This window comes from Chelonoidis abingdonii, chromosome 7, assembly GCF_003597395.2.
Source record: "Chelonoidis abingdonii isolate Lonesome George chromosome 7, CheloAbing_2.0, whole genome shotgun sequence".
In the NCBI taxonomy this organism is placed as follows: Eukaryota; Metazoa; Chordata; order Testudines; family Testudinidae; genus Chelonoidis; species Chelonoidis abingdonii.
Genome location: NC_133775.1, coordinates 46473087 through 46497516, shown reverse-complemented (window position 1 = coordinate 46497516; position 24430 = coordinate 46473087). Strand labels below are relative to the sequence as shown.

The following is a 24430-nucleotide window of genomic DNA, read 5'->3' as shown; positions in this document are numbered from 1 at the left end:
GCCAAGAAGTCCAATATGCTTGTCAGCTTAATATATTAATTTGTGTTATAATTGTTGAAAGCTAACATCTAATAATTGTGAATAAATAAATATCTCCTGTAGAATCAATAAGGTAAATATTACATACAATATTGACAAAGTTATACAATTTTCTTTTGGTTAAGGGATTTTGTATTTCATTACTGCATGTCATTAATAAGTTAAACTGAAAGAATACCATTTGCAGTATTGATTGGAATAGGTGCTTTCAAAATACGTTTTTAAAAATCATATGTATGGCTAGATGACAGAGAAATAAACTTCCTGACCATTAAACAGGAAAAGGTTTTGTATGAATTCTTTCTTTCTTTCTTTTTTTTTTTAGTTCCAACTGTGTGCTCCCTGTATTTCTTTAGCAGCCCTCTTGTCATTTATTGTAACACAGATCAGTTTCTTATGCTCTAAGACTAACAAACTGCATTTTTGTTTAATTTTCAAATTGTTTCCTCTGTAATATAAGAATGTGTCTATACTGTCTGATTAGGGTGTATAATAGTTTACTATACAATATGCCTTCAGTTGAGGAACTGTACCTGCATTTGCTGAATTTGAAAGTTGTCAGTTGAATCCCCAGGCAGATTGGATCATGATTACACACAGAGGTTGGAGAAATAAACTGTGCTTAGGCAGGGAAGAAGTGCTGAGCTTCATAGGTTTTCCCTCTGGTCTGGGAGTAAGAAGTAGAAGGGTTACTGAAAACTATTGTTATGTTTACTCTGGTTAAATAAACATTTAGGGGTTTACCAAACCCAGAAGTTGGAGTCATAGTCAACTGAGATCTCTTGAAAAAAATCTGAAGAGTCCTCAAAATAGAATTAAGAAAAGCAGACAGGATCATCCGATATTCATCGGTAAGTTTCCTGAGAGGAATCTTTGAGGGGTAACAGGGCTGTACCAGTCACCCAGAGACACGATTTTTGAACAAGGTGTGTGCCCAAGAAGGGGCAGTTTGTGACAACCTGTAAAGAAGATTAGATTTGAGAAGAAAATCTTGAATATAAATGTTAGTCAAGTTTGAGAAAATTAATGTTTCATAACCTGTCAATAATATCTAATTATGTAAAATATTGTGAGAATAATTCAAATAGTTGCTGTTATTAGTAGGCTATGTCCAATGTAAGCTTTTTACAGTAGATCTTATGGAAACTAGAGAGAGAAAATTACTTGAATAGATAGATACTGTGCTGATGAACTGGCATCATGGTTAATGAGGCCAACCATGAAGAATACCAACAGCATGTATATAGAGAGCAAATGGAATTGTGAACAAGATCAATTTGGGGTTTATATTGTAATAAAAACATTATATGTAGCTATTTCTTTATAAACATGCTTGAAGTGGGATTTGAATATGATAGTGTCCTGTGTGTGTATGATCAGTCGCGCATTGGTATTCTATTTAGCTCCAATGCTGCTTAAATGTTCTTTGAAGTTGAAGTTTCTAATGAAAGAGACTACAAAAACAGATGATATAGGCAGGGAAGATTAGAAAAGTTAGCGCTATCTTTAATGAAAAAAATAGTCTTCATGAACATAGAGCTTTTGACTATGCCTTTCCCATTCTGAGAATTCAAAATGCCATGAGCTTTTCTGAAATATATAATTTCTGTAGAATCTGAGAAATCCCTGGTCTCTTTTCAAACCAAGTTTTTTCCACTTCATTAAGGCTAGGATAAAATAAATTGTACCGAAATCTTATATAAAATTCACATTCTGAATTAAATGATATAAAGAAAACCAAATCTAGAAACATGTGCAGCCACTGAAATGGTCATAATAAGGTATTTATTTTAATTTGTCAACAAAAATAATATTGTCTAATGTGTCATCAAAGAAAATTGAAGCAGACACAAGTCTATTTCCCCTTTGATGTAAGCATGAACAGGAAATAAGTTTTTTCTCATAAACATGAAGGGAAAATGTCACTACTTTATGGAATTTATACACTAAAAATGGAAACACTGAAGTCCACATTCTATCCTTCTCACCATCTATTTGAACTTCAAGGTGAATACTTGGTGCACAAATGTGTCATAAAGATGCATTGCAGATGTATGAAAAAAACTGAGGGCCAAATGGTTTTTATATTTTAATGTTCTGCTGCACAAACACTCCTGCAGCCAAAATGTTGCCATTTAGTTATAGAACTATTCTCATTTATCCATTCAAGTGAGCAAAACTGTATGCAAAGGGAAGAAAGAAAAGAGACCTTTTTGAGAGAAAGCGAAGATGAGGAATGCATTTCACTTAGCTGTTGGCATGTAATAATTGCCGGTGATTTATCAGAATATCAACCCAACATATTTCAAAAAGGAAGGAAGCAAAAAGTTAGTGAATTAAAAAAGCAAATGAGTTTTAATAAGTCTTGCTAGGTACTCTGTGAAAGGCCCAGCATCTGGTTTTTGATAGCATGTGGGCACCCTCTAGTGGGCTTAGAGTAATAATTTTACCCTGTTGTATGCTTTAATTTTACAGATGATTTGTTCTGTAATAAATGGTTCTCCTGGTTTTGCATAACTTTCTGAGTAACTCTCAGCTATAGGCATTCATATTAGTGAATTATAAATACTGAGTGGTAAAGGAATTTTTGGTGCAAATGAAATGAAATTTATTTCCTACATAAAGACAGTAATTAGGATTTATGCTGCAGAAGGTCAGGGGTACTGGGGAACTGAAATGTATCACTCCCATCTGTTGCCAGGGCAGGAACTCATAGTGCAGCTTCCTCCTCCCACTCCAGCCTAGCAACGACATATTATCCCTGCCCACTTGCTTAATTGTTCATTGTGTGTCTCCCTTCTAGTCAGCACCAGAACAACATCCAACAGAGGAGCAGCATTGAGATCCCTTTATATGGCATTCAAGGTGTACCTTCTATTGCTGCCTCCAATCTGCCTGTGGCCTCACCACTTGAGTGGTGCAAAGGACCTTGCACAAACATCCTGAACTCAGTGAATCTCACTGGGAGTAAATCTCTTATGACTGAACATTTTGCTTGCATTTTGTTTTTTCTACAGAAGTTTGTTTCTTCTTGGTGATTCAAATTATCATAAAGAGTCTTTTTAGCTATAACTGAGTTTTCAGACTCAGTGTTCAGGTCTTTTTATCTGAGAATCTGCATTGTGTATGTGTTCCTTTAATAATCATAATAAAAAAGTGGTGCTGCTGTTATAGTTATGCTGGAAGGTGTTAATTATCCCCAGTATCTAGATACTTATTATTTCACATTTGATTGATAATTTTGGTTTGCTATGGGATATGTACCAAGTTTTTCCCATTCTATTAAAAATCAGGTTAGTCTGATAGTGGTGTTGGAGAAAAACAGAGTTCTCACTCTCAGGTTGGGTGCAGAAAGTCAAATACTTTATTTTCTCTAGCAATTGCCTGGAGGGAGAGAGCAGAACAGGTCTCTCTCCAGGTAAACAATTACTGCAAGCATTTATACCTTGTGTTACATACAATAATGGATGACAGCTGCATTTTTTTTATACATATGTCCTCCTGATATCTTATTTTCCTCAACAATTTAGACTATAGTCTACATTCCATTCTTATCTAACACAAGGTCACAACAACTTCTCACACAGTTCTTTCCCACTCACCTCAAACAATCCTTACTTCTACAAATCTCATGTAATTAGGGTTACAGCTAGCCTGACTCTTGCTCACACCAGGGGACTGTTTGAATATTAAATCCCTTCAAATCCCTGTCAGTTCTTTCTCTACTTCCACAGTGTCCAGTTTGTGCATTGTACATTGGCCAAATCAGACAGTCTCTACGCAAAAGAATAAATGGACACAAACCAGATGTCAAGAATTATAACATTCAAAAAACAGTCAGAAAATACTTCGATCTCCCTGGATACTCAATAACAGAATAAAGTGGAATTATTCAACAAAAAAACTTCAAAAACACACTCCAACTCGAAGCTGCAGAACTGGAATTAATTTTCGAACTGGACGCCATCAAATTAGGCCTGAATAAAGACTGAGAGTGGATGGGTCACTACAAAAACTAATTTCCCCATGCTAATTTCCCCCTACTGTTACTTACACCTTCTTGTCAACTGTTTGAAATGGGCCACCCTGATTACATTAGCCTCATTACCACTACAAAAGTGATTATTCCTCCTGTTGAGAATAGCCCACTTCCACTGTAATTGAATTGTCTCATTAGCATTGACCCCACACACACTTGGTAAGGCAACTCCCATATTTTCATGTACTCTGTGTGTGTGTGTGTGTGTGTGTATATATATATATCTGCCTACTGTATTTTCCACTCCATGCATCTGATGAAATGGATTTTAGCCTATGAAAGCTTATGCCCAAATAAAATAAGTGTGTTAAGTCTGTAGAATGCCACAAATACTCCTTGTTGTTTTGCTGATACAGTCTGACACAGCTACACTCTGAAACCTTTCAGTTGCCATGATCTTTCTAAACACTGTGTGGTGATTTATAAATCAAGAAACTGCATTTACTTGCTCTCAAACTCATTCTTCTTTTTTTAAATTATTTGGGGTATTTACATCTATTTTAATAATAATTTCTCATTTACTTAATTTCTCGTTGTGAAAACTTCCCCTCCTAGAAGAACTAAGGAAATACTTACAGGAACCTGGACAAGGCATCCTATCCACTGCGTACTTCGCAACTACAACTGTGCGACCTGGGTACATAAAACTTGGTCGTGTTACATTTGTGTAGAAATGGTCTTGTGCATCATTTTACCCATACGTCGGAATGTAGAAGTAGTATCTTTGCAAAATGTACTATTGTTCAACTAGAATACTTTCAGTCATTTTCCTTTTTCTTCAGGTCACATTTAGGGGAACATCACAAGTCCTCATTGGGCAATGAGCTCATTAACATCAAATTGGAGTTTTTGCTGCAATCTTCCAAGATGGCCCCTAAATTAGTGAGAGAGAAAATTCCATTAAAAAAATCTTAATATTACAGTGATTTACAATACAGACCCACAAGATATAGATAGATGATTTAGCAAAAGCAGTTTTTTTATATGTTGTTCAAGGTAAACATAGCTACTTTATAGTAAGAAATAATTAGAACTGAGAAAATTCATAATTTCATTATTGGAAATTACATTTGAACATTTGTTTGTCATACATTAGAGATAAGTTGAAATATTTGAAATGTTTCACAGAATGGAAATTGAAAAAGGTTCTGAAGACCAAAACAGCTTTGGATTGAAATAGAACTGATTGAAATGTTTCATTTAAACTGCATTTTAACAAAGTGATGCATTGCCTCATGGGAAATTGATGTTCAGGTGCCTTGATACCTCCTTTTCCCCATATCACTCCCTGACCAGACTAACAGCACTTAGATGTTTTCTCAGTACATATAACCTCCATATTACATCATGCATATCAATCAGACGGAAATCCACAGTGCATTATGGGAGTGTAGTGTTCAGGGAACATGGCTGCAGGAGAGAAGGGGACTCTGAACCTGTCATTATATACACGATTCATTAGAAATGCAATTTAATGTTTTATTGACCTCATTCAAAACTAAATGTTCTGGGTCAGTGCAAAGAAATTGAAAACATTCTATTCAGGTTGAAGTGACCCCAATGAATATTTCATTTAATTTTCCCATGGAAAATCAAAAATGTTTGGAAAGATTCAGATTTTTTCCAAAGAAAATACCAATTTTGCAGAAACTGCATTATCCATCAGAAGGTCATTCAGACAGAAATTCCTGACCAGCTCTATGAATAATCAGTCAGATTATACATCTACTGTAATTTGAAATTAGAAAGTAAACTTCCCAATAAATTTATCATATGTTCTTTCAAGTCTGTTGTAATATCAATTTAATCATTAAAAAGTGTGACAGACCCAGGCCAGTGGGGTGCGGAGTCTGCGTCCCAATTTAGCATCCAGGGGGTGGGCGGGCGAAGCCCACCCACTTCTAAAGGACCTCCCCAGCCTAAGGGGAGGACCCACAGGTCTGGACACCGTAAGTATGTGGACAACTAATGAAAAAACAGGTCAGGAGTGAGGTTCATAGGGCTAAACTAAGGGAACCTGATGGGGACACCAAGCAGAGAACTCCGACAACCCCTAGCTCCTCAAAGGCATCAGGAAGCCAGTGGACACCGCCTAGAGGAACTCCGCTCGGATGGTGACGGACGAGGAGGCGAATAGGCCCCACAGTCGCAAGAAATCCCATCGGCCAACCTCCTCTTCTGTGTTGTCAGATGGCTAGTCTGGCAGGGCTAGAGGAGGTTGAGAAGGAGATCCGCGACTTTGTGGGGCCACGGATGGGAGTGCGTAGACAAAAGTGAGGGGAAAGTGCAACCAGAAACGCAGAAGACATTCAGGAGGACGGAACGGGGCTGCAAACCTGGCCGCTCCAAGTAACGTGCGCCAGGTCTCCTTTCTCTCCACAGAAAGGGCGGTGTTGGGGACAGGGGTGAACCACGCCAAGTACACACCCGTGCTCATGCCATGAAGGAGCCGCCAACTACATCCCACGGGGCCGCGGGACCAGGGCAGAGTACACGCTGGCCCACCGGGGCTTCTCCCTCGAGAGGTGGCAGAGGTCCCGCATTTGGTAATTGGGCGGGATTCGAGGGTGAGGTAGTGAAGGTGTGGAGCACGAGCTGTACAGATGTTTCCGTGGCGCGGTCTGACGAGAACCGGCTGCATTATGCAGCCGGCTTGCAGAGAAAGGGTGGGGGGCCAATTGGGTCACGGAGGGCGGGCCCTTAAAATGTCCATGGCGAGGTGGAGGGTGGGCGGGCGTGCCTCTCATAGGACCGGTCGAGGTAAGCCGAGCAGCAGCAGCAAAGCGGCCCTCACCTCCTGAAGTACGCGCCAGGGAGTATGAGGTCTGGAGAGCCCCATGCGCCGGCGGCGTCAGGGGAATCCCAGCCATCTCCCGGTCGTAGTCCAGGAGGTTCCGACCCTGGTGACTCCTGCCAAGACCAGCCTCCGGCGCACCGGGGGACTCCGCCACCTGCACACGAAGCTGGGATTGTGTAGCAGGGGCTCCGTGAGGAGGTCGGCCCCACGGTGGCCACCAATGGACCTGGTCGCGGAAAAGAGCTTCCAGGTCCGGAGGAGGTCTTGGTAGAAGACCGGCAGCCCTGAGAGGTCTCGCGGCAGACCTGTCGGATGGAGGTAAAAGAGGTCTCCTGGTCGTATCGGAGCCCTCGGAAGCGGGCGGGGAAGGCATGCGCCCCAGTACGCTCCACGCCGGACTGACCTGCACTATACAGGAGCCTCTGCAGGGCCTGCGAGGCGGAAGACACGGACCTGGTGCGTAGGCACTTCAGGCCCTGCCCTCCTTCCTCAGGGGCAGGTGGAGGACCCCTGCAGAGACCCAGTGCATCCCTGGCCAAAGAACTCCAGAATCGAATCGCTCGGAGGTGGGCCAGGAAATGCGGGGCCGGGACCAAGCGGTGTTGAGCCGGTACCAGAGCATGGACAGGACCAGTTGATTAGCACCAGTGCCCTCCCCGAAGGGAGAGGCGTCGGAGTAGTCCGTCCATTTCCGAGCCGCTCGCACCCCACCCTCCAACCGTGCCAGTTCTCCGGTGGAGACGGATGCGTGGCAGAAAGATAAACGCCTGAGATAGAGCAGCGGACCCGCGCTCACCGGAATGGCCTGAGCACGGGTGGAGGGAGCTTGCCTGCCACCGTCCCCGCCAGGCCAGAGCTCTTGCACCAGTTAACCCGGCGGAGGAGGCCGCCGAGTACACAGCCTGGCCAAGCCTCCCCGCGCAAGTCGCCCGGGTCTGACCACGAGGAGCACAATCGTCAGCGTACGCCGACAGGACCGACGCAGCTCCGACTCCGAGGCAAAAACCCCGTAAACCTCTGTGAGGAGACAGAGGAAGGGCTTTGATCACCAGGGCGTACAGCTGGCCGGAGAGGGGCACCCCTGCCGCACTCCCCGCCCGAAGCTGACCGGCTTCGGTCAGGGTCCAGTTGAGCCTGACCAGACACTCGCAGAGAGCGTACAGCACCTGGAGAAAACCACCAAAACGGGGTGCGAAGCCGAACGCGTAGGGTACCCAGGGATACGTGATCCATCCTGTCGAACGCCTTCTCCTGCATCCAGGGAAAAGTGGCGAACGACAGACATCCCTCAACACCTAATTCCGAAGGTCCCGGACCAGATACAGTTATCAAAGACACTGCGGTACCGGGACGTGTAGGTTGGTCTGGATGGACCACGTCCACCTCAGCACGGACCCATGCCGCGAGATGGCCTTTGCAATGATTTTGTAGTCCGTGCTGAGAGCGAGATGGTGCCACATTCCGTAAGTCGCGGAGGTCCCCCTCTTTGGCCCAATAAGGCGAGCACGCCTCGCCTGCATGAGAGAGGGAGGATCCCACTCTGCAAAGACTCGGCCCAGACGGTGAACCAGGTCTGGGCCGGAACGTCCCAGAACACGGCAGAACTCCACGGTCGCCCGTCCATGCTGGAGATTTATGTGTGGGCTTGCGACGGAAGGGCTTCCTTCCGAGAACTCGTCGCCAGAGTGAGAGGCAGCTCTAGCCGGTCCCGGTCGCCCGTGCCGACCGTCGGGAGCCCGTCCCAGAGTACTCTGCAAGCGTTAGGATCGGTCGGATCCGGGGAGAAAAGGGCCGCGTAGAAGGCCCTGGCCCTCCCGCACATCTCCGCCGGGTCCGTGAGGGGGGTGCCGTGCCTCTCCGCCAGGAGGCAGGTGACGTGTTTCTTGGCCCCCCTTTTTCTCCAGGGCGTAGAAGAAGCGGGAGCCGCGGTCCATCTCCCGAAGGAGGTGGATGCGGGATCGAACAAAAGCTCCCCGGGCCCGATGGTCCTCGAGGGCTCGAAGCTCCTCCCGCTTCTCCCGGCACGCTCCGCAGAGGGATGGATCCTCGGGGCTGGCGGCCAGACGCCTCTCCAGCTCCAAGACCTCCCGCGCTCAGCTGCTCTATGGCCGCATCCCTCCGCCGCTGGCGCCCCGGTGTAGTCACGGCAGAAGAGCCGGGCGCGCGCACCTTCCCCAGATCCCACCACCGCCGCGCCGAGGAAAAGGCGCGCCGCTGCCCTCGCCAGGCCAGCCAGAACTCCCGGAAGGACGCCACGAAGCCCGCATCCTCCAGCAAACTATTATTAAAGTGCCAATAGGCCGGCCCCGGCCTCTCCGCGCAGAGAGAGGCTGTCACGGTGGCAAGATGGTGATCCGAAAAGGGGGCCGGCCGAACGCCGGAGGAGTGGGCCCGTAAAAGGTGGAAACGTGATAGATAAATGCGGTCCAGCCGGGAGTGGCACGACCGATGGGCCTCCACCCGGACGAAGGTGAACGTCGAGACGTCGTCCGGGTGGTGGTCGCGCCAGACGTCCACCAGGGAGTGGCGTTCGACAATCTCCCGGAGAGACGTCCGCGGCGGCCGGGCACTGCTCGGTCCCCGAGCGGTCCCGTTCCTCAAGGGTGGTATTAAAAAATCCCCTCCAGGACCAGGCACTCACGAGGATCCAGGGAGCCGAGGAAGGCGGACGCCTGCTGATAAAAACGCAACCTCTCCGGGCCCGATGTCGGGGCATAAACATTGACGAGATTAACCACAAGCCCCTCCATGCGGACCCGGAGGTGCAGCAGGCGGCCCGGCACAGCCTCAGCGACCCCCAGCACCTCGGGCCGTAGGTCGGGGAACAAGGTCGCCACCCCGGCCGCGCAAACCGAGAAGTGGCTAAAGTAGGCCTCGTTCCCCCACTCCAGCCGCCAGCTAGCTTCAGCGGCCGGATCCGTATGGGTCTCCTGCAGGAAAATCACAGAGTAACCCCCCTCCCGGAGGTAGGAGAGCACCTGGTTCCTGCGGAGACCCATCCTACAGCCCGGGTGTTTAACGTTGCAAAGATGATCGGTGCCATGAGGAGGGCTGGGGGGGATCCTCGCCAGCAGACACGCCCACAGCCTCCGGCAGGCGCGCAGCAATCCGTGACCTACCCCATAGGTGACTAACGAGTCACGGAAGAGGCGGACCCGCTGGTAGGCCGCGGCGGCCTGCTTCCCGGTCCTCTTACCCTCCCCCATGAGGGCCCTCGCGGCCCGGAGGACCTGATGGAAATCCCCCCAGCGCTGGAGCGCAAGATGGACTTTGTTACGGGAGCCACGGACGTCGTCGAGGAACTCCCGCAGCTCCTCCTCAGCGCATGGGGGGCGGGGTCACCGACGATGACTGTCCCCCAGTGGGGCCCCCGTCACAGCCCCGTGGCCCACCGAGGCGGGCAGGCAGGGGGCAGACCCCCGACGTGGCGTCCGATGGGCCGACGCCACGCGACCGCCCCTGCTCCCCGGTTCAACAAGGGGTGGCGGAAGGAGAACAGCAGCCCCTGGTGGGTCGGGAAAGGAAAAACTAGCGGAGCGCACCCTGGGGGGCATTCCCAGGGCGGGCACTGGCATCACAGGAGGTGGGGGGGACAAGGACAGGGCTAACAGGAGTAGGGCGGGGATCAGGGAGAGAATCTGTGAAGGGGGCAGAGACGGGATCCTGAGCCCCTATAGGTGAGCCACTGGACGGTGGCTCCTTCTGGCAGGCTCAGGGATCTGGGAAGTGGGAAGGGGACCCCTAATGATGCCGGGCGCAGCCAGAGTGGCACGTGTGGCAGCCTCGGCATCCAGAGATAGATGTTTGTCAATGGGGTCCCCGCCTAGGAAGGAGGGCGGGTTCTCCACACCCAAGAAGGATACCCCCTGGGAACCGGGTCCCGGCAGCGGGGCACTGGCCGTCGCCTTAATGGGCTCGGCGGCCAGCAACAGGGGCCACCCGCAGCCGGGTCGATGGAGGAATCCAGGGGACCCTCAGAGGTGGGAGCAGAAGTAGCGGTAGGGGAAAGGAACTCGGGGACAGGGGGACCGGGGTGAGGTCGCCCAGATCGAGGCCCGCTGGCAGAGGGTCGTCCTCCCCCTGCGTGACTGGGTCAGACCCAGGGCCTCGATCTCCTCATAGATGGAAAGGAGATCGCCCTCCACCACCCCAGGGCCCTCCTCGCTAGCACCCGAGGTGACACCCACCTCGGCACTCGCAGAGGCGTTGAGTGGGAGGGGGGTGAGAGAGGCTCCCTTGGGGCTTCCACGGGAAGGGACCCCGGAGGAGGGGCGGCGTTACCCTCCGGTGCTGCCACGATGTCCCCAGCCGGCACCACAAAACGTGGGAGTCATCAGGGGCAAGGCGGAAGGCTCGTCATCGGCGCCCCCCTTCCTGCTCTTCCGGGGGGCCTCCGAATCTGAAGGGTTGTAACGAGGCTCGAGCCTTCCGCTTGCCCCGCTTCCCTGCACTAAGGACCAGCCCTCCATGGCATCATCCGGGGGCTGGCTAACAGGGGTCGGATCGGGGGGCAAGGGCAATGGCTCAGGGACTCCGGAGGCAGTGGTGGGACAGAAAGTGAGGGGAAGATTCCCCTGGGATGAGCCCTCTCCCACGCCCGGCGGTATCCCCGCTGCACCCTCCTCCACAGCGATGGACCGAGAAGGAGGAGGAGGGGCAGCTTCGGGTGCCTGGCGGCCAGGGGTGCCGGTGATGACAGGGCCGGCACCGTGCCGGGGCTCAGGGGTCCCGGACGCTCCTCCGTGCTGGGCCAAGGGGCAATCCCTCCGGATGTGCCCCATCGCCCGGCAGAGGTAGCACCGGGCCTCCCCCGTCGAATAGTGCACCCGGTAGTGGGCCCCCTGGTAGGGGACCAGAAAGGACCCCTCGAGCGCCTCCCCGCCACGTGCGCCGGCGGCAGTTGAAGCTGCACTTGCCGGCGGAACGAGAGGACGTGACGGAGGGCGGGGTCCTTGCAGCCCAAGGGGAGAGGGCTGATGACGGAGATGGGGCGCCCCAGGGCAGAGAAGGGGGGCAACAGGGCGGCATTGGGCAGGAAAGGAGGACGGAGGTCAGGACCAAGCGGACCCCCAGGTCTTCCAACGGCTCCAGGGGGACGAACACGCCCCCTACCGCTAGGCCCCTCTCTACCGCTCCTGTGCGGCGGCCTCCGATGCGAGGAAGAAGACCACCTTCCCGTACATTTTGGAGGCCGCCACGATGGCCGTGGGCCCCACCACCCTCGCCAACGCCCGCACGTAGGTCTCCACGTGGGGCGAGGCGGGCACCAGGAGGCAACGGACGCCGTGCTTCCTGGTCAAGGTGGGAAAGGGTCCCCGGCCGCTGTAGATGGTGGTGGAAGCGGTGGTCGGAGGAGCGGCGGCAGGCGGGGGGGCCGCCGCCACCTGGGCGTACGCCCTGGGGCCGGGGGAGGGACACCCGCAGAGCTGGTGGAGGGATAGCGGGGAGGCTCCCACCCGGATGCTGGGAGGTGGAGGCGCCAAGCGGGGGCGGGATTTATGCCGCAGCCGGGAGCGGGGCGGCAGTGGGGGGCAGGTTCCGCCATGGAGGGCCTGGCCTTTTTAGCGGGGCCCTTACCCTTCTTCCCACCCCGACCTTCCCACCGGCTGGGGGAGCTCCCCCGAATCGGAAGGGGGAGGGACGTGCAGCAGCGGAGGTCTCCCCGGTACTCGCTGCGCTGCCAGTGCCCAGCAGGGGGCGGTGGTAGGTGGATCGGCAGCGGCGGTTGAGGTGGAGGCTAGGGCAGTGGGACATGGGGGCAGGTGGAGGAGGGGCAGTGGGAGCATCGCGTGGGGTCTCCCCCGCCGCGTCCCCCGCCATAACGAGAGCGGGGAGGGGGACAAACAGCGAGGGGAGGGGAAGGAGAGGAGGCGACCACCCCTCCCCGCTAGGCTGCAGGCAGGGGAGGGCGTGCCAGAAAGGGAAGGCTAAAGGGTGCGGGGAGCAACCAAGGACCTAGGGGTGGAAGGGTGACAGGACACGACGCAGAGGGGAGTTCCGGCTCCTCCAGTTGCACTGGGGGATCAGGGGGGACAATGGCAGATGGGCGGGGGTGCAGTGAACAAGGGGAAACTCAAATGGGGGAAGGGCACAAGCGCATGGGGGGGGCGTGGGCGCACGAGGGGAGGGACCAATCAGGGCAGGGGGAGCACAGGGTGGGGGGAGAAGGGCTAGCTGGGAATGGGGCAGAGGGACCACGGGGATAGCTGCAGGGCTGGGGCAGAACTAGCAGGGCCACAGAGGGAAATAGGTGGGGCGGACAAAAAAGGAAAGGGGCCAGTCCAGGGGGAGGGGGAAGGTGGTGCGCCCACAGGCACTTGTGCGAAAGTCAATTATATAGGCTGCTGCTGCTGCAGGCCCAAACGATGGAAGTGGGCGTGGTGGGTCAGGCGAGCAGCTCAGTCCCAGAGGCAGGAGTCCAAAGGCGAAGGAAAACAGCCAGCGGGGGGTGGAGGGGGCAACGATGGTGGTGGGGGCGAAAGGGAACACAGATGGACCGGGGGCAGGCCCCACGCCACACCCCCGGTGTCCCAACAGACACAGTCCAAACCCCCACCACAAGAGCACAGTTGAAAAAGGACTCAGTCCAGGAATACCCCCTCCACAGTGGTCTTCACACGGTCTCCAGCAGCGGGCGGTCTCCTCCTCCTCCTTCACCTCCTCCGGGCTCCAACAGCTCGCCAGCAACTGCCACAGCAGCCCAGCAGCTCCAGGTGGTGGTGGTCTGGTGTCCAGGCAGGAGGGACCCCGCTCAGAAGGTGTCCTCAGCAACAAGAGCTGGGGTCCCTCACACCCCCCCTCTCTGGGAAGCAGGCCAGCAGCCCCCCCTCCCCTCAAGGGCTGTAGGTGGAGTAACAGCAGGAACCGAGGGAGGGGGGGAATCTACTAGCCAGCCAGCAAGCAGATAGCAGAGAGAGGGGTGAGTGGTGGTGTCTAGCCCAGCCAGGGGAGCAGCAGAAGCAGGAACAGCAGTAGCAGCAGCAGCAACAGCAGCAGCGAGGCCGCCAGGCCAGCCAGGAACAGGAGCAGCAGCAGCAGCAGCCCTCTCCCTCCTTCCTCTACAGCGGAGCGGTCGAAGGGAGAGGAGCTACTCCTGGCCCCAGGAGAAGCAGGGGGATTCTGTTCCCTGAGACCAGAGCAGGGGCTGCACTAGAGTATCCAGGACTTGCTAGAACCACATTAAGGCAGACAGGCTGATTAGAACAACCTGCAGCCAATCAAGGCAGCTATCAGGGCACCTGGGTTTAAAAGGAGCTCTCTCAAGTCAGATGGGGCGAGGAGCCAGAGGAGAGGAAGTGCATGTGAGGAGCTGTGAGCAAGAGGCGCAAGGGAGCTGAGAGTGAGAGTGAGAGTGAGAGTGAGAGTGTGCTGCTGGAGGACTAAGGAGTACAAGCATTATCAGACACAGAGGAAGGTCCTGTGGTGAGGAATAAAGAAGGTGTTTGAGGAGGCCTTGAGGAAGTAGCCCAGAGAGGTTAGCTGTCACACAGCTGTTACAAGAGGCAGTCTAGACAGCTGCAAATCCATAGGGCGCCTGAGCTGGAACCCAGAGTAGAGGGTGGCCGTGTCATAAACAGATAGCTAAGGGTTAATGTCTCTTTTACCTGTAAAAGGTTAACAAGGGAACCAAATACTGACCAGAGGACAATCAGGAAACAAAATACTTTCAAATCTCAAGGAGGGAAGTTTGGTGTGGGTCCTTTGTTCTGAGTCAGTGTCTCTCGGCTCTGAGGGTGATTACACTATCTCCAGGTCTCTAATCTTCTGTTTCCAAGTGTAAGTACAGATAGAAAAACAATATAGTTTTACATTGTTTTCTGTATTTGCAAGTTGTAGTTTGCTGGAACTGTTTAAATTGTATTTTTTCTGAATAAGGCTGTTTATTCTTTTTTATAAGCTATAACCTGTATATTTCATCTTGATTACAAGACATTTTTTGTCTTTTCTTTCTTTTTTATTAAAAGCTTTCTGTTTAACCTGTTTGATTTTCTTTTCTAGTTGAGGCAAGGGATAGGAATCTCTGTGCCAGAATTACTGTCTCTCTCAGGGAAAGACTGGGAGGGGGAGAGGAGGGGGAAGGTGAATTGTCTCTCTGTTTTGTAATTCAAGGAGTTTAAGTACAGTAATCGTCAGGGTAACCAGAGAAGGAAGTCTGGGAGGAGTAAAGAGGGGGGAAGGGAAGTGGGTTATTTCCCTTTGTTGTGAGACTCAGGGAATCTGAGTCTTGGGGTCCCCAGGGAAGGTTGGGGAGACCGGAGCTAATCAGGGGCTCCACCCAAAGTCCTGATTGGTGGCAGCATATCAGATCTAAGCTGGTAATTAAGCTTAGAGGTTTCATGCAGGTACCCAAATTTTGGACGCTAAGGTTCAGATTTGGGAAATATACCTTATGACAGCCCGGGTTCCCCCCAAACCTCCCAACTCCTGATCAGACACAGGAGGAGTTGATCCAGACTGTGGGGGGAGATCACTGAGGTGAGCAAAGTTGCCAATAAGTGCAGGACTCACCAAGGTAGAGGAGGAACTTTGTCACAAAAGAGATTGTTTGTAAAGCTCGTTGAAGAAGCAAAGCAGTGTGAATAAAGTTTAGCTCTCTGAAGGTCATTAAATAGTGCTTGTTCCAAGAATGAACATGGCCAGCACATTTAGGAATGAGTCCCACAATTCCTTTCCTTTTGATTACGTACTCAAGTGCCTACTTCTTTCTTTACGTGGCGTTACTTTAAATCTGGAATCAGTTATCTTCTCTGAGTCATCCAAATATGCTGCTTTCCCAAATAGTCTACATCTCCAATCAAAATATCCTACTATAGCAAAGTTAATTTGACATGAAAATCATAGATTCTAGGACCAGAAGGGATCATTATGATTATCTGGTATCACTTCTTCTATAACCCAAGCCAAAGAACACAGCCCAATAATTTCTTCATCAAGACCATAATTTAAGATAAAACGTTGATTTAAAGATTGCAAGTGATGAAGAATCCACCCTGTCCCTAGGTAAACTGATCCAATGGTTAATTACCCTCATTTAATTCTTTTTGCCTATTTCCAGTTTGAATTTACTTAGCTTCAACTTCCAAACATTTGATTTTGTTATGTCTTCTTCTCTTAGTTTAAAAAGTGGTCTATTATTGGAAATCACTTCCCAGTGAAGACACTTATAGACCACAATCAAATCTTTTTAATCTTCTCTTTGATAAACTAAATAGATTGAGCCTCTTTAGTTTCTCAGTCAAGCATGTTTTCCAGACCTCTAATCATTCTTGTTGATCTTTTCTGAGCTCTTTGCAATTTACCAACATCTTTTGTGAAGTGTGAACACCAAAACTGGACATAGTATTCTAATAATACACAATAAAGAAATCAGAGGTGAAAAATTATGCAGAATAGCTACAGAACTCGAGTAAATGGTTCAGAAACTTAGCCTGTGAGGCCCTGTTCTTAAATATGAAATAAAGGGTGATGTGCGCTTAATCCCATTCCCTCCCTGCTTTTTTTCCAGGAACAAACCAAAGACACACTTTTACTACAGGATTTTTGCTCTTGCTTTTGAGACGTGAACTCTAAGACGGATCTCTCTTCTATGTACAAGTCAGTTGCTTCTGCAACTGCTTCCACAGTCTCCCAGCTGCAGCTCTCTCCTGCTTAGAGCAGACATCAGAGAAGTGTTCTTGAGCAAATAGATTTATTAACTGGTCAGAAGTTTCTGCCTCTTTACTTTGTCTTTTTTTTTTTTTCCAAATAATCCACCATTTTATGACTATATTCCCTGTGACTTAACTTGTCAACCTTTTAAAGGTTTATAAACTTTGTGATATCCCTCTGGTGTAATTTGAAAGCTTTTTTTTTCATAAAAACAATTTTAAAATGTCATACTTCATAGTCTCATTTACATCCATATAATAAAACACCTTCAAAGTTTTACCATTCAGTTTGGAGAGTAAGATGGTCATTCTCCAGTCATCAAAGTTATGTACACTGCAGATCCTTTCAAAGGTGGCTAACTATTCTTCAGTGCAATCAGTCTTCCTGTAACTAGCACATAGTTTGTCTCAGCTGGGTGATCCCTGGTGAGAATTACACGTGGGCTGAAGGATCTACTTTTGTAAGTCCAGTATGCTCAGGGCATGCTGCCTGCCATCTCTTTCTTGCCTCTCCTTCTTTTCTTTGACCTCTGCTTCTTGGGCTTCAAAAATGTTGTCTTCCAGCTCCAGTGCTATCTGGTGTGTGGCTTCCACTGCATCCCATTTATCTTTGGCTGCCCACAAACGGTTCCTTCTCTACTTTTGCCACCTCCTAGATGGCCAACTCCAACTTCATAGCTGTTTCATTGAGGGCTATACCTGTGCATAACTTATCTTGTTCCATAAGTGAAAATCTCAATTCCTCAGTGATTTTCCCTTCATCTAATTCATGAGCTTCATACTGCTGCTCCAACTATTGCATATTTAGTTAGGAGTATGTTTCTTGTCTACTCATTTTATACTGCACTCTATTTCCTTACCTGAAATAAACAGAAAATAGCAATCCATAACCTGTTTTTTCATTTTTCACCCTTCTAAGGGTGACTCTCTCACAAGCAAACTGGGTGTAGATCCTGCCTGATTACTCCACTGTGGTGCTTCCCAGGGGTAGGGTTGTGAGGCACCTCACTACCACCTCCTCTTATCTGTGCTTATCAGGCAGCAGCTTCCTGACACCACTAGCCACAGGCAGAACAAGCATACTTCACTCAGCCTATGTAGGCTGTGCTGTTCCTCTTTAGGTTAGTGATAGGCACACACCAATCCCCAAATCCGTCAAGCATCTGCCTCTAGCATCCAGCCCCAATCCACTGGACACTCCCAGATCCTCTATTCCCAAAGGAATAGAACACCACAGCTTACCAGTTATACCACAGAATATAGTTCTGCTTAACACACAGCACTTAAGTTTGTTTATAGAGAAAGCATTTTTAAGTTTATTTAACAAAGAACAAAGTTTCAAATGATAACAAGCTGAAATATTGGAAACAAAGGGTTATATCTAAAACAGAATCATAACACACATAATAGAGCCCAGACTTAACTAACATGATACTCTTCTGTCTAGTGATCTTTACATCACCCAAATTTCTTCCCCCAGGATTTAAAAACTTGTGATCCTTATTTCATGAAGCAAGCCCTCTGTTATCTTGCATCCTAGATGAAGAATGTAGAGTTAGTCTCTGTACCTACAGTTGTAGTCCAAAAATCCATGATCTTCATTTATGAAAGACCCTCCTGCTCGTTTATTTCCTGCTGTAAATTCCCCCCTCTGAAGATTTCATAATTCCATCATTAACATTTAGCTCAGACTGTAAATGGGCATTCATTGTGAACTATACAATACTCCATTTACTTACAGACAGACTGCTGATAAACATTTTCTGCCTGAAATAAACTTGTTTTTCGACTTTTGGTGACTGACTCCAACTCACAGGCCAAAAGAACATAAATGTGTGTGTGTATAAACCCCTTACATATTATCCATACATACATTTTTCAGTGATCATGATGACCATTGTGACATAAACTTTCAGTAGATACCTTACATGACACTCTTGGCAAACTAGTAGGTAGATACCAGACCAAGGGGGATCCCTGTAATCCTTATGTACACTGATGTCCTCTGCCAGATGGCACCAAAGGGCCCTGGCTCACACACCCTTCTATCTTAAGAAGTCCCTGGGCTTCAGTTTGAAGGGTCCCAGCCTGTCGTTGTAGGAGTGTATTTATCTTCTGCAGAACCAAAGTGCCATCTCTCAGATATCTTTTCATGAACAATGTTTTTCATATAACTCAAGCTCCTCACTGCTATAATCTGGGGATTTGTGGCCAGGTATTTAAAAACTTCATTAGCATGCTGGAATTTACTATATCCTTCAGTTAAAAGGTCAATGTGTAATTACAGTTCTGTCTCCGTGTATCACCTATGTAACAAGCTGTACATGTAATTTACTTGATTGACTTAATAATACGTTTATTTTTCTCCTAATATACATGTATGCATATAGAAGCATTTCTAAAGAGCCTTTACCTCTTTGAAAGAATCCTTTTGAAAGTGTTCAAGGAAAAGATTTAAATATCAGGTCAATAAACCTTGTGCCTTAAAAAAATATTAACAAATTGGGACTTTTCAATGTGTATTTAAATCTGATCATAGGTCTGACAAAGCATCCAATTTTAGAGCAGAGGCCTTTAGAGTATTAACAAATATTTTATAGCATCAGATTCTATGCTGTTTGTCGCTCAGAAAGCAAAAATTTGGATAGTCTCAGTATTTAATTCACCAGCATTATGGTTGAGTTTTCAAAAGTGCTTGGTATTCAGCTACCACTGAAATCAATGGTCAAACTCCCATTGACTTTAATAGGAGAGAATTAAGCTAATGCCGAAAGCTTTTGAAAATGCCACCCTATGTAGCAAATACAATTCCTATCTGACAGTCAAAATTACCTCCCTTTATAGCACTGTAGAAGGTTTATAAACACATTTCCCTTTTTTTTCCACCCCCACAGACAAGCCCTGTGGCCATCCTGGAGATATTCAGTTTGGTTCCTTTGAACTTACTGCTGGAACAGAGTTTGTATTTGGTGCTCGTGTTCAGTACAAATGTGATGAAGGGTAATATTTTTTTTGTTATTCAATATACTGATAGTACTAGAGCAGGTCAATGTGGGGTGTAAAAGTTAATGGAGTAAGTGTCTAGTTATGGCTTGGCAATTTTATATTTAAGACTGACAGATTTACGTTGTTAATATTGTTAAATTTCTATAGTTAGAAGTGGTTAATGATGATGAAAGTGCATCCAGTTTCATTACATTAAAAGCACCTTGGGTTTCCAAAAGACTATTTAACATAACTCTTTAATCTTATACCTTCAGATGTACTTCTGTAGCAGAGTATCAGAGGGGTAGCCAGGTTAGTCTGGATCTGTAAAAGCAGCAAAGAGTCCTGTGGCTAACCCCTTATAGACTAATAGACATATTGGAGCATGAGCTTTCATGGGTGAATACCCATGCATCTGACGAAGTGGGTATTCACCCACAAAAGCTCATGCTACAATACATCTGTTAGTCTATAAGATGCCACAGGACTCTTTGCTGCTTCTATAGCAGTCAGCGAAACTTTGTCCTCCTGAGGACAACACCTAATTTGCTTAGACTGACTGCCTGCAGTTGATCTCATATTTAATATGGAGATCCAGGACTCAGAAACTAATGAACTGATGAAGCCTTGTTACGGGGCTTAGTGGATCAGAGGCCTGATTTTCAGAGGTCAGCACTTGTGAAAATCAGGCCCTGACCTACAAGCCAAACATTAATCATTCCTGTTTTATAGTAATTGCAGAGAATTTTTTTTTTCAAATTGCGAGTTTGCGGTAGACTCAGTAACTACATTCATCGTGTGCTTTCACGACTAACTATAGCTCTCTAGAAAGAGCTTTAGTAATTTGAATAAAAAATCTTCTATATGGTAAGATACACTTCATTACAGTCTGGCTGGTTTGCACTGCACTGGCAATGCAAAGCATCCATAAACTTGGCTTAATCTGCCATTTTCACCAGGTTTATGCCTCCTTTGTGCTAGAGGGTACCAGTGAACTGGGCTTAGAAGTTGCAATTCTCCCTAATGTTGTGGAACCACAGTGAATTACAATGGCTTCTATACAGAGGGCTGAGCCACAGTTTAGCATTAGCAGCTCTCTATATAATAAAGAAGCTTCAATGAAGCTTTACTTCTGCCACTTACCATTCTGCTACTGTGAGCAATAGGAAGTTTAACAAAGTGGAGAAGGAGCCCAGTAGAGACAGTATTGTTTTCTTCTCCAGGCGAATCTTTTGGGTTAGTTTATGTATTAGAACAGGGGAAACTACTTGCATTGTTTTAACTATAACAGCATGACATAATCTGTTAACATATAATGCTGCTGTATTTTAGAGTTTTATATTTTAGTTACAATTTTTTTGGTAAGTTATCAGATGCTCAGCCAAAGAAATTTCCGTGAGTGTCAGGCAGATGGATGGAGCAATGAACTCCCCCACTGTGAAGGTAAATGGAGTCTACAACAATCTTTTTTTCAAACTGATTTTTATTTAATATTTGCCTGCTTAAAACTATTTAGGATCCAGCTGTGATTTCTTTGCTCACATTGATTAGTACCTTTCTCTAGAGCCCTCTGTGAGACTATTTAAATTTCGCCCCCATCCCGCCCTGCAGTTCCCACTCCCACTCCTACCCACTCTTGAATTATTTCTGGCATTCTTATCCTGCTCCAAACCAAAAAAAAATCTTAGATCCCACAAATCCTGCAGGAGAGGAGAGGGAGATAACACATACAGGAAAGAGAAACAAAATAGCAATTTCCCAAATAGGCTACTGTTGGTAAACTGACAAGAAATATAGTGTTTTCCTCCAAATTTCCACAGTCCATTTTTATTTTGTTTTGGTTTTGGTTTCTTTTGTTTGATTTTTTTCTCCACCCAATCCCCTCCCATAATAAATACATTTTACTTTTTCTACTATTATGGCAGTGTGTCCTGCAGGACCCACAGGATCCCAGTCCGGCTGCTGGGCTCTACCTTACTCCTCATGTAGTCCGATTGATTTCAGTAGTATTACTCATTCAGCATGATCAACGATGTCACAATCTGTCCTTTAATGTTGTTCTTAGATAATCTTTTTCTTAATTTTGTTCTGTAGAGCTTTAATACTTATGGGGAAAGTGTTCCATCATACAATGAATGCACATCCCACAGTACAGTATTTGTGTTATGATGTGACTGTGACTTTGGCCAGTAAGAATTGTTATTTATATTTCTTTAATCCCAAATTTTTAAGGGTTTCTCACTAAAGGAAAAGCATGACTACGTGTGAATGTGTGCGCTTAATCGTGCATGATTATAAATTTATAAATCTTTATAGATTTGTTTGAGGAACCCTGAAATAGGATGCAAAATCAAAGAATGTGCAGATGACTGATATACTGGAGAAAGCTGGGAGAAGAAAGAGATGGAGGCAAAATTCTGGTCTCATATACGCACATACACTCCCATTAATGTCTTTGTAAACATCCAAGGGTGGAATTTAGTCCCATCTGACGGCTACTTTTGTAATAAGGAATATTTGATCATATATTTATTCTTTTTCTTGGGTTAGTGCAGTTATGGGAAATTAAAGATATGGGGCAAACTTTCTGCTGAGATAAATTATACTCACTTATGCCAGTGATGAATTTAGTCCAATATCTTTATCAAGGATTTTGAGCTAATAACTGTGAACTGATGGATATGTTTTGGTCAGTCTGCAGTTCTCTACAGTTTTCCAGCTGATTAGTCTGTGAGCAGATGTAGTCTTGGCATAAGCAAGAGCAACTAATGTTGACTTTTAGCAGGGCGTGGGTTGTGAGTGCCACTGGATATGTTAGTTGGACCTCCATCTATCATCTATCACTCAAGGCAATTCTAGGTGAACACTCTGTCTTCAACCAGGACAAATAAACAGTAGAGTGACGAGACTCCGTATACCAACTTTCTCTGGTGTCTCTGTCTGACTTTATATCATACTAGTCACTGTGGTAGCTAAGTGTGTGATAAAGCTTAATTTTATGTTTACTATGTAGTTTACTTGTAGTATTTTTTTTAATTGTTGTGTATTTTAATGTTTATCATAAAATCATAGGTCTGCAAGGGACCTCAAGAGGTCATTTAGTCCAGTCCCATGCACTCATGGCAGGACTAAGTATTATCTAGACCATCCCTGACAGGTGTTTTGTTCAGCCTGCTCTTAAAAATCTCCAGTGATGGAGATTCCACAACCTCCCTTGGCAATTTATTCCAATGCTTAACTATCCTGACGGTTAGGAAGATTTTCCCAGTGTCCAACCTACATTGCCCGTGCTGTAATTTAAATCCATTGCTTCTTGTCCTATCCTCAGAGGTTAAAGAGAACAATTTACCTCCCTCCTCTTTGTAACAACCTTTTATGTACTTGAAAACGGTTAGCATGTCCCCTCTCAGTCTTCTCTTCTCCAGACTACACCAACCCATTTTTTTTTCAATCTTCCCTCCTAGGTCATGTTTTCTAGATCTCTAATATTTTTTGTTGCTCTTCTCTGGACTTTCTCCAGTTTGTCCACATCACCCATAACTGGACACAATACTCTAGTTGAGGCCTAATCATTGCGGAGTAGAGAGGAAGAATTACTTCTTGTGTCTTGTTTATAACACTTCTGCTAATAAATCCCAGAATGATTTCTTTTTTGCAACAGTCTTTAGCTTATTTTTAATGCTGATTTTGTTTTACAATATAGTTACAGAGTAGACCTTAAATTATAGCTTTATTTTTACAGTGAGCAAGTGTTTACCAGTAAATGCACCAGAAAATGGAAAAATCGTTGCAGCTGGTGTATATGAGGCAAACCAAGAATTTTCCTTTGGCCAAGTTGTACAGTTTGAATGTAATAAAGACTATAAACTTTCTGGATCTAAAGAAATACATTGCTCAGCTGATGGAAATTGGAATGCTGCTGTACCTACATGCATAGGTGAGAAGAAAAATTATCTTTTAGTTTTAGTGAAATTTCTCTTTAGCCAAAGTGATTTTGAATGTACTGTTGAAGCTGTTATCATGACACTTAGATTGCTAGAAATTGATTATTCTATAGGAGAATTATGGAACGAGCAAAATATTTCCAGTGGCAATAATTACAGTACTTATGTGATGTATTCATCTCCATTGCATGATATGTGTAAAGGAAGTAAAATCTAGAAAATTTAGTCATAAAGTCTTCTAGACATTCCCCAATCTTCACTGAAAAGTTAACACTGATACATAAGACATTATACGTGAGTGAATAAATGGAACAAGAAAGTACCTACAGCTGAGAATATTCAATAATTTTTTGCATATTCTAATACTATCTATTCTGTTAACAGTAGATCAACTAGATAGTTGGCTTTTTGGAGCCAAAACTAGTAGGAAGGAATGAGATTAATTATATTCCTTCCTGTATATCAAACAGAATTGTAGCCTAATTTCCACTCAAGTCCACCTGACTTATTACATTGTTGTGTTGCACTGAGATTGTATGATCTTCAGGGCAGAAACTGTGGTTTTGTTTGTTTTGTAAAGCATATAGCACATTTTAGAAACTTAGAAATAACGTCATCACATTCTACGTGAAATGTATCAGGGATGTGCCTATTTCTTTTCCTAATAGCATAAACTTGGTAAGTGCCACTTTACATCTTTCCACCTCTTTGGGTGCTGAGATATCAGGGGATGTTCCATTCACTCATTTCTTAATTGGGTGGCTCAACGTCTCACCACAGACATGAGGGAGTGGCATTCTTCAGTATCTAAAATACTAGTTTTTCACGTCTCCTGAAATAATATTGCTTAACACAGAGCACTCCTGTCATAGCTTATTTCTAGGTCCTGCCAATGCATTGAGAAGAGTTGATCTCTGTGAACATATCTGATTGTAGGCTATATCAGTTGCTTTTAATTTTTACCCATTCAACCTGCAAC

At 46.6% G+C, this 24430-nt stretch overlaps 1 protein-coding gene across 1 annotated transcript in view; it reads left to right on the top strand.

Moving 5' to 3' along the window:
* The window catches only part of CFH (complement factor H), a 127064-nt gene that overhangs the window by 29796 nt on the left and 72838 nt on the right, over positions 1-24430 (top strand). Inside the window, 3 exon segments of the mRNA XM_075068273.1 lie at positions 19417-19522; positions 20874-20950; positions 23250-23444. Of these exon segments, the coding sequence (XP_074924374.1) occupies positions 19417-19522; positions 20874-20950; positions 23250-23444 (378 nt within the window).